This window comes from Pteropus vampyrus, unplaced genomic scaffold (assembly GCF_000151845.1).
Source record: "Pteropus vampyrus isolate Shadow unplaced genomic scaffold, Pvam_2.0 Scaffold300, whole genome shotgun sequence".
NCBI classification, from domain to species: Eukaryota; Metazoa; Chordata; class Mammalia; order Chiroptera; family Pteropodidae; genus Pteropus; species Pteropus vampyrus.
The window spans coordinates 1,137,913-1,151,437 of NW_011889081.1; the positions used below are offsets into that span (position 1 = coordinate 1,137,913).

Sequence of the window (13,525 nt, forward strand, 5' to 3'; positions counted from 1 at the left end):
GGTGAAGGAATGTAGAAAATTGAGCTGAGCAAGGGGGCATTTTAGAGAATAGAGAAACAAGGAAAAAGTGTCATGCGATCAGAAGTGGGGAAAAGCTCTTTTAATATATTTGACCAATATTTAAATGTTTCCAGCATAGTAGTGCATAACATGGGCCCTGGAGTCAGACTGACTGGGACTGAATCCCAGCGCTGCCACTACCAGCTGTGTGTCCTTGGGCAACTTATTTTACCTCTCTGTGCTTCAATTTTCTCTAAAATGGGAACGTAACAGTAAATACCTCAAGGAGTGAGATAATCCATTTAAAGGCTTCATATAGTATTTGGCACATAGTAAAGGCTCAATGTAAGTCCTATGTGCCCCGCTCTGTGCTAAGCCCTGACAATAGCAGAATTCAGACAGCTACTTGCCTGCAGGGAGCCCAAAACCTAGGAGGAAAGAGTGGGGATGCTGATTGAGAAGTACAACTTTCAGGGACAAAAGCTGAAAACAAGAAGCAAAGGGACTTGCACTTACCACCTCCGAGTGAGTTAGAAACTAGAGGAGGGCTCACTAATATGAAAACTTTGTCAGCTTTGTAACTTCCTCATTTTTTGTATTTTAGTTTTCTCTGCCAGCTATTTCCCCATAGCGATTAACAGTAAAAATCCTCCACATTGAAAAGGAATGTGTGTTCATGTTTTAGGGTATATCAAGAAGGCTAATTGTTGGAGAGCTTGTATTTCCTTTTAGGAAAGAGAACCCTAAGGTGATGGTAGCTACTAATGGACCCATCCCAGACTTAATGGCAAAAACTGAGATGAACACACAGGCCACACCTACCCACACTCCCAGGTGGAATATGTCCTTTATCTCTCCCCTTCCCTTCACCCAGTTTTCAGTCTAAAGCCAAAAACTTCAGCTTTAAAGAGGAACAAATGTTACTTGCAAAAAGCACACGTTTCACAACATATCTCCCCCTTTTCACTTTTCATTTTACTGTTCCGCTGGGCCCTTCCTACTCTCCTGAGGTAGTGAGATCTGTGAGAGCTAGTTGGGAGTTGTGATTTCCTGCAGATACTCTGACTGTCCAAGGTACAATGGGACTGGCCAAGTCCATGGCTATGCAATGGGTTGGCTGCTCCCTTCTCCATGTGAAGAGCCTTTCCATGGAGAGCAGAAGGGTCTCAAGACAGTCTCTTTAGAGGCAATAAAGCTAGCTCACAATTTTTCTAGATGTAACATTTCCTTTACTCTCCAAGAGAGTATGGGACAATTCCAAGGGGATGTGAAATGTGTAACCCACATGTTCCTGGACATGACATCTGCAGTGGGTGCAGTTCCCTGCAAAAGAAGGAGTTGAATTGTGTCTTCCCCTCAGTTGCCTGGGTTTTCTAATGATTTCCTTAAAGGCCCTTTATATAAACTGCAGGTGGCTCCAGCTTGCCGCTAAATATTCCTCTGCCCAAACTAGGTTTAAACTTAGGCAATGTTTCACAAACCTGAGAAATGAACTCTTTTTAAGGAAAAAGAAAAAAAAAAAAAGATCACAAATGATAAGAATAAAGCTCTGGATCCTCTGGCCATCAGTAGCCTCCAATGTGAAAATATCACTTTAGAAAAGGACAGTCTTTTCTATGAAACTGTCCTTTAGCTGTGAATTATCACCAGAAAAGTTATATTTTGTGTTTCTGTTAAAATATTTTGCAGAACAAATCACTAGGTGTAGTAAAACTTTAGAGCCCCAAGAACACATGGGTATACCTTCATTTGAAAAGCAACAAAATAATAATGTAAGGTGCATTGTCCTGCTGGGAAGGGAGAATGAGTGTTTTTCCTCATTTTTGAAATGTATTTTGTTGCATAATTGTCCATTCATGTGCTGACATAACAACACATGGGCCTCCAGCTCCTGAAATGAACTAGGCAGGGCTTATGTATAAAAATGTTTTTAATGTGCATCTTAATAAGCAACCATTTCAGGGACAGATAACTAGATCTTAAGAATTTCTTGTAGGCACTGAAGCCAGCCTCATCCATCCCCTCTTGTAAAAATTCCAATTTACAGAAACCTCACTGACTTTACAGAAAATTAAGAGAACATCCTATTGGAACCGTTTTTTTCTTTGGTGTCACAGTTTAAAATAAGAATGCATATTAAGACCCTTTGATGTTTTTGTGCAGGTTTTTGCCCTCTTCTTCCTTTCTGGTCACTTTCATTCTGCTAATGTTTCTTCAGTTACAAGAAGTGTTTTGAATTTTCTATAATGAGGACTTAAGTGGCCTCCCAAATTCTTATTCGTTATTAATCATTCTTGGACACAGGACCTGTGAAATCTAAATCATTCTGCCAGGCACCAAGCTAACCAGACACTCTCATTTTGCTGGAATTTAACCCACTTTTTTTTTTTTAAGTTCTTAGTTTATTAATCCTCTCATGAAAAATCTGCTCAATCACCACAGATAAAGTCACTGATGAATCTTTACTCTTTCTTTTTCCCAGCACCAACACTGGCCTTTGCAGTCCCCCTAACTTTCTTCATTCTGTTATTGCATTCCTTTCAGTGTTTTTTTTTTTGAGGTCTTTTTCTTTTCAAGGCCATGTCTTGCAAGTCTATATTTGGGTTCGTTTTCTTTGCATAATCCAAGGAACCATAAATTATGACAGAGCCAATTGTCTCGCCACCACCAAAATGGTTTCTGAATCCAAATACAAAGATGACATCTGGTTTGGTCATCAGCTATTTTGGCTAGTTTTTCCCGAATTTCTGTCTTAGGTATCGTTGCCTTTCTAGGGTGAAGGACGTTGGTGACCATTTGTTTCCGTTGAAGTAGTCTGTTGGTCATGAACTTCCTGATCCAGATAGTTACAGTGCCATTATGATGGCAGTTGACCCTCAAGCAGCCTGAGAGGAAAAAAAGAAAGTTGAAAAGAGGTGTCTTCTGGGGTCCCTAGAAACAAAGTGAAGTGGAGTTACCAGGAGTATAAAGAAACAAATCTGGTAATTCACAGGGTGTGGGACTGGAAGGAATCATGGAGGCTGTCAGTTCAACTTTGCAAGTCATGAAGTAATTTATTCTGCTCAAATTTGCAGCAGCAGCAGCCTTAGAGCTCTGAACTCTCTACTGGAATCACTCTCTCCAGCCAGAATGGATCTGGGAACATGTGAGATGGTCACTCTCTGGGCCTCTATGTCCCTCTGGCTCTCTCCTGCATTAGAGTTCAGGTTGGTCACTGTGGGAATGGGAAAATGAAACTCTCCAACTCTGCTTCTATCAGCCCCCAGTTTGTAGAAATATAGTCACATGACCCAACACAGCCAGGGTTATGGCTTCTTTCTTTCCTGGGAGAGAAAGTCATAAATCCAGATGCCAGGGTCAAGCAGATAAAGTGTAAGGGTGTTTTGGCCACATATAAGATGACAGAGACCAGTGGGATTGTGGTAAATGGGGAAACATACTTTAAAAGTGGCAGGTGCTTCTCAGTTCCAGCCCATTTTTGTCATATGGGGATTAGGACCTACTATTGCTACATCTTTTCATTTTTCAAGAGACGCTGAAATCCAAACTTTTAGGAAATGTGGACATATCTGTGGACCAGAATTAGCCCATGGCATGTCCATTCGTTACTTCTGAGGGCTAAAGTCTTTCTCACTTTCTAACTGTGCTCATTTAGGCCCATCTGCCATAATGGTAGAATAAAAAAACAAAAACAAACTCAGGGATGATAACGAAATGACATAAAACAAATTCGGGAGGTTTACATAACTTTGCAATAGGTGTATAGCCAATTTATATTTTTAAAATTTATTGTAGGAAAATACACATAAAATTTACCATCTTAAGAATATCTGTTGCACGACACGGTGAATGTCCTCAACACTACTGAACTGTACACTTTTAAATGGTGAATTTTATGTTATATGTTTTTACCACAATTAAAAAGAAAGAAACAATATTCACAGTAATTGAACACCACAATTTACTCAAGATTGCACTGATGGTGTCTTTTCCAAAGCTGCTGGCATTAGAGTCCGAAGAGTAAGTACCATGGGGAAGATGCACTCTGGTGGCTGCCAGACTATTTAGAGTTCCAAATCCTAGGTTTCAGGCAACTCTACTGACATCCTATTTTTAGTTTATGGAGATTAAAGTCGCTCTTAACTCAGTAGGATACTGGTAATGGCCTCTTAGTCTTCACTGAACTGAAGAGAACTTGCATTTTGGGGTCTATCTGGGCCCATCGCCAGGCCGAGCTTTTAGAATCACGGTGTACAGCCTACCTCGGTGAAGCTTTGTCTGTAGCCATTTTCGCAGGAGCTGGCGTTTCCGACCAATCATTCTCATTCCTCAGATCAAAGTCCCTTTTCTAGACACGCCTGAGCAGGTGTTCTGTCCTTTCTCAAGCAGAAAGCATATTTTGGAATCACAGAATCAATTTTCAAAGCGAAGAGAAATGTTTGTGTAATGAATGGACCCAGGAGGAATGAATCCGCTTTCATTTTTCCTGAGTTGCCGCGTAAAAGCAAGCAACGCCGGATGGGGACATTTACTATTTAATGGATTCTCCACTGCCCCTATCTTTCGCCTTTTCAGTTTACCTGTAAATGATTCACTGATTTCCTTCGAGGAGTCCTACCCCACGGCGCCCAAAGCCTGCAGCCAAGATGTAGCCTAATAAGGGGATGCTGAAGGCCACTTCCCTCCCGCCGAGCCCACCAGGACTAAGCAGGGTGGGTGGGATGCTGAGGCTTTAGGGTAGACAGCACGGACAGGGATTTGCGTCGGACCTGGGCTCCCATTCGCCAGTTGCCACTCACTATCTGCTATCTGGACTAGCGCCTTCTCTCTCCGTGAACGTGTTCCCTGTCTCTGAAATCGAGCCAGGTCATTTCTGCTCTCTCTCCTCCCCAGATAGGGCGCGCCCCGGACCCTGGAAAGCCGCCAGGGGCAAATCCTTGCACACAAAATCCGAGCTGTGGCTCCGAGTTCCCACACACCGGGGGGCCGGGGGGCCGACAGCGCGCCGCACGTGACCTCTTTGCCGTTCGCCCCTTCGCCATTGGGGCGTGGCCTCGCGGGGGCTGTCTAGCAGTGATTGGCTGGGGGGCGGGGCCGGCAGCGCGCGCACGGAAGAAGAGGTATCGGGGGCGGGGCCCGGCCGGCCGGGGCTCGTTGCGATTGGCCGGGTGTGTCAGGGCGTGGTCGAAGGCGGAGAGCCGCGGGTGGAGCGGGAGGCCGCGGGAGTCGCGGGTTCTTGCAGTGCACCTGAGAGCCGACGCCCTGGTCCGCGAAGCTACCCCATCCGCGGTCCCCGCCGCCATGAGCCGCTTCAAGGTGTCCAAGTTCCGGCACACGGAGGCCCGGCCGTCCCGCCGAGAGGTGAGCCTGGCACACAGGCCCCGTGCCCCCTCGCCCTCCCGTGGCCCCGCGCGGGGACCCCAGAGCCCGTCTGCCCTGGGGCGCCCTCTTCAGACTCCGGGTCATGTTGTCACCAGCCGGCAGGGAGAGTCCGGAGCTCCCGGGGCGCTCTTTGGCCGTTCGGTTATCCCCGCAGTCCGTCGGCCCTCTCGCCTGGCTCCAGGACCCCCAAGGTGGCGTAGCCCGCCCAACTGAGCCGAGGCCTGAGGCCTGCGAGGTTGCCTGTCTTCCCAGCTTCCGGTCGGCGTCGCCGGAGAGCCGCGGTGCGGACACTGTTGGCGCCGGCTCCTCCTCCCTGCCGTCCCGGATCGCCCCTGCCCGGGGCTGGGGTGTGTGAGAGATGCCCCTATCTGCCCTGGTCTCGGCTAGTCTGCGTGTGTCAGTGGAGCGGGGAGCCCCTTGGCCACAGGCGCGCCCCTCCCTCGGGTTTCCGCCGGCGCTTCCTCCTCTCGCGGCTGGCGCAAGCTCTTCCCTTACTAGGGGTGATGCTGTCAGAGGCTGGGTGGGGCCCGGATAAACCTGAGAAGGTGGAGCCCAGAGGTGCTGGGGGGCTCCTTGGACCCCCGGACTGGCAGCCGGCCTGATGAGTGTGCTTCAGAGATGATGGTCAGCCGCTCCCCATATTATTTGGAAGGCCTGGGAGTGTCCTCCCATAAGTGGGCCTAGCAACTGACCCTATATAGTAACCCCATTATGGGCCAACGCACATCAGAGCAGCCTGGGGCAGAAGCCCGGTTTTCATCCTCTGGACAATAATTTTTCTGCACCTCCCATGTGCTGTACCCAGCTGCTGGAACCATAAGTCAACAAGACAGCACTTTCCTTCCTCGTGGTGGGGGACAAGCAGCAAGCAGACAGGGATGCAAGCACATAGCAAGTTTTAATAAATGCCCTGAAGAGCATGGAAGGGACTGGAATGGAGATGGAGATAGACAGTGAAGTAGGATTTAATCTCACTAGGGTGGTCAGGGCAGGTTGCTGGAAGGAGGAGACATTTCAGCTGAGGCCAGAAGGGTGAGAAGCATCCAGCTACAGAAAGAGTGGGATGGGAAAGAGGGCCACAGGAAAAAGTTGGCTTTATTCTGAGTGCGGTGGAAAGGGTGGGGTGGGGGTGGGAGAGAGAGGTTTCAGATTTGCATGAAGACTGTCTCTGAGTACAGTAAATACTGCTTGGAGGGGTGAGGAGTGTCCTTGAAGGGCCCTGGGGCTTGTTCCCCAGTGGATTGCAGTCCAACAATATAAACAGACAGGCATGGAAACATGGATTACAGAGGGGGTTTTTAAAAGTTTATGTTAGGGAGATGGGAGAACAGGTGATCTATTCTTTTCAAAGATATTTCCTGTCACTGTATTTTTACAGTAAACACAAATCAGGAGGGAAAAAATAGGACGATAATGTTCTTCTTGAGGTAGGTGAACATTGAAATTGAAACTTGGGTGGTGGAGGTGTTTTCCAGGACACTGTGGGTGGGTGGGTTGAGAAATGTGGGTGTTCGATTGTTGAACAATGCTTTGATACCAACAGAGAAACTATATGGACTTCCCTGATCTTAGTTTCAGAAAAGGTGTTCCTCTGCCCCTCCAGATGTGGGGATGTTAACATTTTTGCTTTTTCATGGGGTGTGTCATTCACCCATCTATGGGCCTTCATGGACTTTGATTTTTCCCCTCTCTGGGCTTGGGTGTTTTCTCTTGGTGTTTGGAGGAGAACCCTGGATTTAGGTGGAGGCCTTCAGCAATACAGTTGAGAAAGTTGAATCTGTCGTCTATCCAGGGGCTCATTTATCCATTCTTTGCTTCTCTTTCTTTTTTAATAGAAACAGCACAGACGTGCACATGCATGCATGCTGACCAGTTAGCCCCTTGATTTCAGTCAGCCTGAGCTTCCTTCTGACAAACTCTTCTCCTGTATTGGAAAACTGATTTAATAAGTAAAACCGTCCTCTTTATGACTTAGGTTATCATTTCAACATTTTTCATTTCCTAAGGTACGGTGTGAGTGGTATTGACAGGATTTGATTCAAGGGAATGCATCTGTAATGGTGCAGCTTTAAGGTAGAGCTCTCTGGCTCATGCCCCACCCCTTACTTTAGGCATTTGTAGAGCCCTGGCCTTTATGGTTCTTACTCTATTTCCAGGCCTGGATCAGTGGCATTCGAGCAGGAACCAACCCCTCATGTGGGAACCATATAAAATGCAGCTGCAGCTTGATTGCCTTCAACTCTGACCGTCCAGGTAGGAAGGTGGACGTGGGTATGGAGATTCAGATATTGTCACCCAAATAGGGTGGTCAGGAGGGCAGATTCATTCCAAGCTGGAAACTTATAGGGGCCTCTTAGGTCTCAGAAGTCAGCACCTTGCAGGGCCTTAGACCACTAAAACTGGTCAGTGTGCAATTAGAAAGGTTTTGGTTAGAATGTGCATGTATTCTTTGCATAAACCATGTTGGCTTTGGTTTTCAAGAGCACATCCAGAAGGGCAAGAAGGGGACTGTTGTGTTTGTTTCCAGCTGTCCCCATATGCTACCCACTCTTCATCTGATGGCCTGGGGGTGACTGGAATCAATAGGAACACCAAGATTTGAAAAGCTCCCGCCTTAGTTGGGACTCTTTTGGTTGCCAGTAATAACTCAGACCTCAAACTGACAAACAAAACGTGATAACTTTTTGGCTCAAATACCTAAGAAGTCCAGGGGCTTCAGGCAGAGCTGTGTCCAGAGGCTCACATGTGCCATTGGCCCCAGCTTCTCTTCTGTCTTTCAGCTCTGCTGTCCTCAGGTGATGGCTTCTTTCTCTGGTAAAGCCGAGAAAAGTGGTTAAGCTGGGAAAAGTGGTAGCTGGTCCCAAGCTGACCCCTTATGACCCACAGTGCCAAAAAGAGCCTTTTTTTCCCAGTATCCTCTGTACCCCTCGGGTCATGGAAGGTTCTTGCATGGGACAAGCATCTAACTGTAGGCCAATCACTGTGTCCAGTGGGTGTGATCTTAAGCTTCGTGGAGGCTCTGAGAATGTCCAAGGCTGAGCTTTTGGGTCTCATTGTCTGCTGAGAGTCCCCAGGTGGGGGGATAGATGATTCCTATTAGGCCGAAGTCAGAGCCTTCACGTTTATTTGGCAGGTATGCTGGGCATCGTGCCCCTGGAAGGCCAGGGAGACGACAAGAGACACGTGACCTACTTGGGGTGCCATTCAGGTAAGTAGGGGCTGGATGCAGGAAGTCTGGAACCTGCTCCTCCCTCTCTGGAGCCAGGGATTCATACTCACTGGTCTCACAGCCTGTGGCTTGCTAGGTCCCTCCTGTTGTCCTCACTGTGCTCTCTCACAGGTGAGGTCCAGATTGGAAGGCTAGGTCCTGGTAGAGAATTTGGGTCTGGGTAGAGAGGAGGGAAACTGGGTGCTCCAGGTGGTCAAGCCAGGAGGAGAAGGGTATGCACCAGCCAGCACCAGGCTCTCGGCTGATGCTGGCTCCCCGTCACAGTGGAGAACTCAACCCTATGTGGCTCTTAGCCCCATGTCCTCTCCTGGAGACCACCCCTCGCTACCAGACCTCCTCCCCAGTCAGGCTGTTCTGGGACTTCCAGGAAGGGGGCGGGCTGGGCTATAGGGCTGGAGATGGGCCCTCACAAGGAACTTTTGTCTGCCACAGCTGCTTCTGGGGGCGCCCAGCAGCCCTCCTGGCAGTCTAACTGCTTCCAGGGGACAGTTTGCTTTCCTCGGGTGGCACCTGGCTGCCTCCTCCCTGTCCAGCTGCGGTGGCTGTGTGCCCAGCCCCACTGGCTTGTGTTCCTGGCTGCCTTTTGGGTGGCTTTGGGTGAGGGAAGTGGGCTGAGCCTTAGTCCCTGTTCTGGGTGTGAAGCTCAGTGTGGAAGTCCTGATGATGAGGATGGCAGTTAATGAAGTAACAATAGTGAAGATTGATGGAGATCTCTCTATGTACTAAGTATGTTATCTGCATTTTCTCATCTAATCCTTTTCGCAATAATTTTAGTGAGGTATCATTTGCATACCATTAACATTATGTGTTTAAGTGAAGAATTTGATGACATTAATGTTACAGAGTTGTGCATATCTCTCTATAGTTTTAAATCTGCAGAAGATGCTTTGTAGCCCTTTGTGCTTAAACCATTTCCACCTCAGGCTCCACAGCCTCAGGCAACCATTGATCTACTTTATGCCTCTGTAGGAGGGGTTGCAAGCTACAAATGTGGCCAAATCTGGCCTGCTGCCTGTCTTTGTAAACTGTTGTATCGGAATGCAGCCATGCCTCTTCATTGATGGGCAGTCTTTGGCCACTTTCTCCCAACAGTGGCAGCATTGAGTAGAGACCATATGGCTCTCAAAGCCTGAAATATTTACTACTTCACCCTTTCCAGAAAATGTTTGCTGGCCTCTGCTCTATAGACTGGTCTTTTCTGGACATTTCACATAAATGGAAAATACCATACATAGTATTTTGAGTCTGGTCTTTTGCACTTAGCATAATGCTTTGAGATCCACTTGTATTGTAGTGTATATAAGAAGTCTGCTTTCTCATCCACTCACACTTTTTTGCAGTAGATTTTAAAATAACCCACTTTTCAGCTAAGAAAACTGAGGCTCAGGGAGGTTAGGAACTTGCCAGTGTTGGCACTGCTACTGGCAGAGCCAGAATCGGAACTATCTGATGCCATGTTCTTAGGCACCATGCTGCTTGCTTCTGGGTGCTTTTTACTCACAAAGGAGTTACCCCAAGTTGGTGACATTTGTGAGGTAGTGAGCCCCCTGTGACCCGGGGGCTCCAAATAGAAGCTGGACCAAGCTTGTGTTGGCGGCTTATAGCCTCACCATGGCTCCAACTATTCAGAGCCTCTCCCTACAGGAGTAGTCTTGCTGGAAAGCGGCTCTGGGAGTAGTTGAGCTCCAGCTTCCTCAGAACCTGCCCTCGAGGCACCAGGCACCATTCTGCCTTCTTTGTTGTGGTCCGAGGAGGGAGGACTGTGTTCTGGCCATTGCTCTGTCTTCAGGCTCCCTGCCCTTGGGGTACCTTCTGTCTCTTGTCTCAAGGTCCAGTTGCCCAGGGGAACAGAGGGCAGGGAGGCATCTAGAGGGCCTTTCTGCATGTCTGGGCTGTGGGGTGGGCTGGGGCTCTACTCCAGTTTGGGAAAGGCAGTGGGATGATGTGCTGAAGATGTAGGTTCTGAAGCTGGCCTGCCTGGCCTGACCCTCCTCACTCAACTTCACCCTTTCTTAGGTGTGCAGCTCTGGGCAAGTTACTTAACCTCTCTGTCCTCGTGTCCTTGTCTTTCACTTGGGTGATGTTGCCTCGGTGCTATCCTGGTGGGTCACTATGAGGATTTGGTGAGATAAATGCATATGAAGGACTCAGGCTTCTGGCATAGCCAGGCACTCAGATCAGCCACGTTAGCACTTCTCATTCCCTTGGGGTGCCAGGCTGTCCACGCCAGCTGCCGCTTCGGGCCTGGGCCTTGCCTTGTCTAGTGCAGAGCCCACAGGGTGGGGCAGCAGGGGTTTGTGGCTGGAAGTCTAGGCTGGGGCTGTCTCAAGGGGTGCCTGTCCTTGTCCACCCCCCTTCTCTTTCTTATCTCTAGCCAGGAGGAAATGTAGTGGTTGGCCGGGTGGGGACACAGGCAGTGGGGGGCGGGTGCTGTGTTCCTTGCTCTGGTGATGCAGGCCTGGCCGTCCTGCTCATATTCCACTACCCCCAACACTCAAACCCTGGCCTTGTCTCTGCCCCCACTGAAACCATCAGTGTCATTTCCCCTTTGGGCTCTGGCTCACTCTGTGCACCTCCACCTCCTGTCCTGGCCCCCAGAGCTGGGCAATTCAGGTTCTTTGGTATCAAAGAATAAAACCAGTTTCAACTTGCTTAAGCCAAGGGATTCCTGGGGAGCTTCCAGAACTGAAGGAGCAGCTGGATGCGCAGGCCTTCGGAGGGTCCTGGCACAGGAGCTGTTAGCTCTCTCCCAGCTGGCGGCCTTCCTCCTAGGCCAGTCCCTAGGGCGCCCTGTTGCTAGGCCTTCCCATTCCAGGTTTAATTCCCATAAGAGAGCAGCTGGCTTCTTGGGCACAGGTCAGATGCACTCCTATGATTGGATTGGTCAGCTCTGGCTTTGGTGGGGCAGGGAACTCTTTGTAGGTCGAGCATATAATAACCCCTGCCCCAAACTTCGGGTCACCCCTGCATGCACAGCCCAATCCTCGCTGTACAAACTGTGTGTCTCCCTGAGGAAATGCTGAGGGCCAGTTGGGCTGGGTAGTTTGGGAATCTCTAGTTGATGGAATGGGGCCAGAACTTGCATTCATTCACACATTTTTGAGCCAGGCCCCATGCTGGGCTCTGGCTTTGGGGCAAATGCAGATGCCTGGTAATCTGAGGAGCTTCCTGCCCACTGTCCCACCTTCCTCCCTCTGCTGGGTAGGTGGCTACCCTGGGTTCCCAGGGCTCTCCAGGAAATGTGTTGCAGGCTGGGGCCTGTGGCATTTGCCAATAGATTGCAGAAGTGATTTCCCTCTGGAACTTATGATCCTACAGCTATGTGTGCAGAGATGTCACCTCTGAAGCCCTGAGCCATAGTTCCCCACCTTGGGGAGAGAGCACGTTGGGCTGGAAATAGAATGTTCTAGTAGGTTCTTGTTGGGCCTGAGTCAGCCATTCCTCTCCCACAGACCTGGTCACAGACTTGGACTTCTCTCCCTTTGACGACTTCCTCCTGGCTACGGGCTCAGCTGATAGGACGGTGAGTGAGCCACTGGAAGAGCTGCTTGATGCCTCACGTACTCCCAGTTGGGCCCTTCTGAGCCCCTCGAGTCCCTGAGACCCTACTCCCTCCCAGTCTAGCCCCTCCCACTGTCCCTTGGTCCCTCTGCAGATTTGCAGGGTTGGGCTAGCCCAGACTTTCTCAGTTCCTCAACCCACTACAGCTCCCATGTGCTCCTGTGCACTTGACAGAGCTGTGGCCTTGCTCTGCTGTCCTGCTGCTTCGCTTTCTGAGGACAGTAGGGCTAGGATGGTGAGGGATGCCTGGAAGAGACAGAGTGGAACCCCTGGCTCCCCAACTCCCATTTTTCCCCCAGCCTCCAACCACATTCGTGATCCCGAGCTGGATCCCCATCCTTTCCCTAACATGGACACGCAGCCTCATGCCCAAGCATGGCCTCTGGGGTCAGGTGCAGCCCCGGGCAAGGCCGACTGGAGGCAGCGAGGCCTCTCCTGGCCCTGGGCTCACAAAATTGCTCTTTCCCACAGGTGAAACTATGGCGACTGCCAGCCCCCGGCCAAGAGCTGCCCTCGGGGCCCGGGCTGGTACTGGGCCCCGAGGACACCCAGGTGGAGGTATTACAGTTCCATCCCACTGTGGACGGTGTCCTGGTGAGCGTGGCAGGCACAGGCGTGAAGGTCTGGGATGCGGCCAAGCAGCAGCCCCTCACAGGTACAGGCCACACTGGCTGTATCCCAGGGAGGGCAGCCCCCTCCTGGACGGTGCTCCGTTTCTTTGTTTATGTGTTTGATAACTTGAGTTGTAAAGTACGTATCAGCCTCACATATACGCAGTATAAAATTGTGTTGTTATAAATACCCCACCCTTTCCACTTTCTGTAGGCATCTGTTTTCATTTGTTTTTTCTGCTTTTTCCTCTATATGTCTAAATAACTTCCTCGTACTGTTATTTCTTGAATTGTGTGTCACTTTAGTTTTGAAAACAAACTATTGACTTCTACCTGAGCCTGAAGATTTGCTCTCTTACAGCCTTCTGCTCCTTGCCATGTTTCTCTTTTTCTAGTTTTCCCACTATAGATTGTCCTAATCTGTTTGGGCTGCTATAACAAAATCTCATAGACTGGGTTGATTACAAACAACAGAAATGTATTTCTCATAGTTCTTGAGGCTGGAGGCCCAAGATCAAGGTGCTAGGCGATTTGGTGTCTGGTGAGAACCTGCTTCCTGATTCATAGCCAACCATCTTACACCCCTCACACGGTGTAAGGGGCAAGGAACTCTCTGGGGCCTCTTATAAGGGTGCTAATCCCATTCATGGGGATTCTACCTCATGAGCTAATAACCTCCCAAAGCCTTCGTCTCCAAATTCCATCACGGCAGGGGGAAGGTTTCAGCATGTGAATTCAGACC

At 49.4% G+C, this 13,525-nt stretch overlaps 1 protein-coding gene and 1 long non-coding RNA gene across 4 annotated transcripts in view; one reads left to right on the forward strand and one right to left on the reverse strand.

Annotated features, from left to right (window-relative positions):
* Nucleotides 1–1,912: 1,912 nt before the first annotated feature.
* LOC111730057 lies at nucleotides 1,913–5,034 on the reverse strand. Of its 2 annotated transcripts, none has more exons than XR_002776545.1 (2): nucleotides 3,966–5,034; nucleotides 1,913–2,885 (listed from the first exon to the last, which is right to left on the reverse strand). It is a non-coding gene; the product is annotated as an uncharacterized LOC111730057 (long non-coding RNA). The 2 variants fall into 2 exon arrangements; XR_002776546.1 differs by having other exon boundaries at nucleotides 1,913–2,931.
* A 154-nt stretch (nucleotides 5,035–5,188) lies between these two features.
* Nucleotides 5,189–13,525, forward strand: part of LOC105303090 (coronin-7) — a 58,495-nt gene continuing 50,158 nt past the window's right edge. For both annotated transcript variants that reach the window (XM_011376472.2, XM_011376473.2), the window contains exons 1-5: nucleotides 5,189–5,361; nucleotides 7,539–7,635; nucleotides 8,516–8,590; nucleotides 12,064–12,134; nucleotides 12,644–12,827. In XM_011376472.2, coding sequence (XP_011374774.1) covers nucleotides 5,302–5,361; nucleotides 7,539–7,635; nucleotides 8,516–8,590; nucleotides 12,064–12,134; nucleotides 12,644–12,827 — 487 coding nt within the window. In that variant the 5' untranslated portion in view covers nucleotides 5,189–5,301. The remainder of the gene's footprint in view (nucleotides 5,362–7,538; nucleotides 7,636–8,515; nucleotides 8,591–12,063; nucleotides 12,135–12,643; nucleotides 12,828–13,525) is intronic.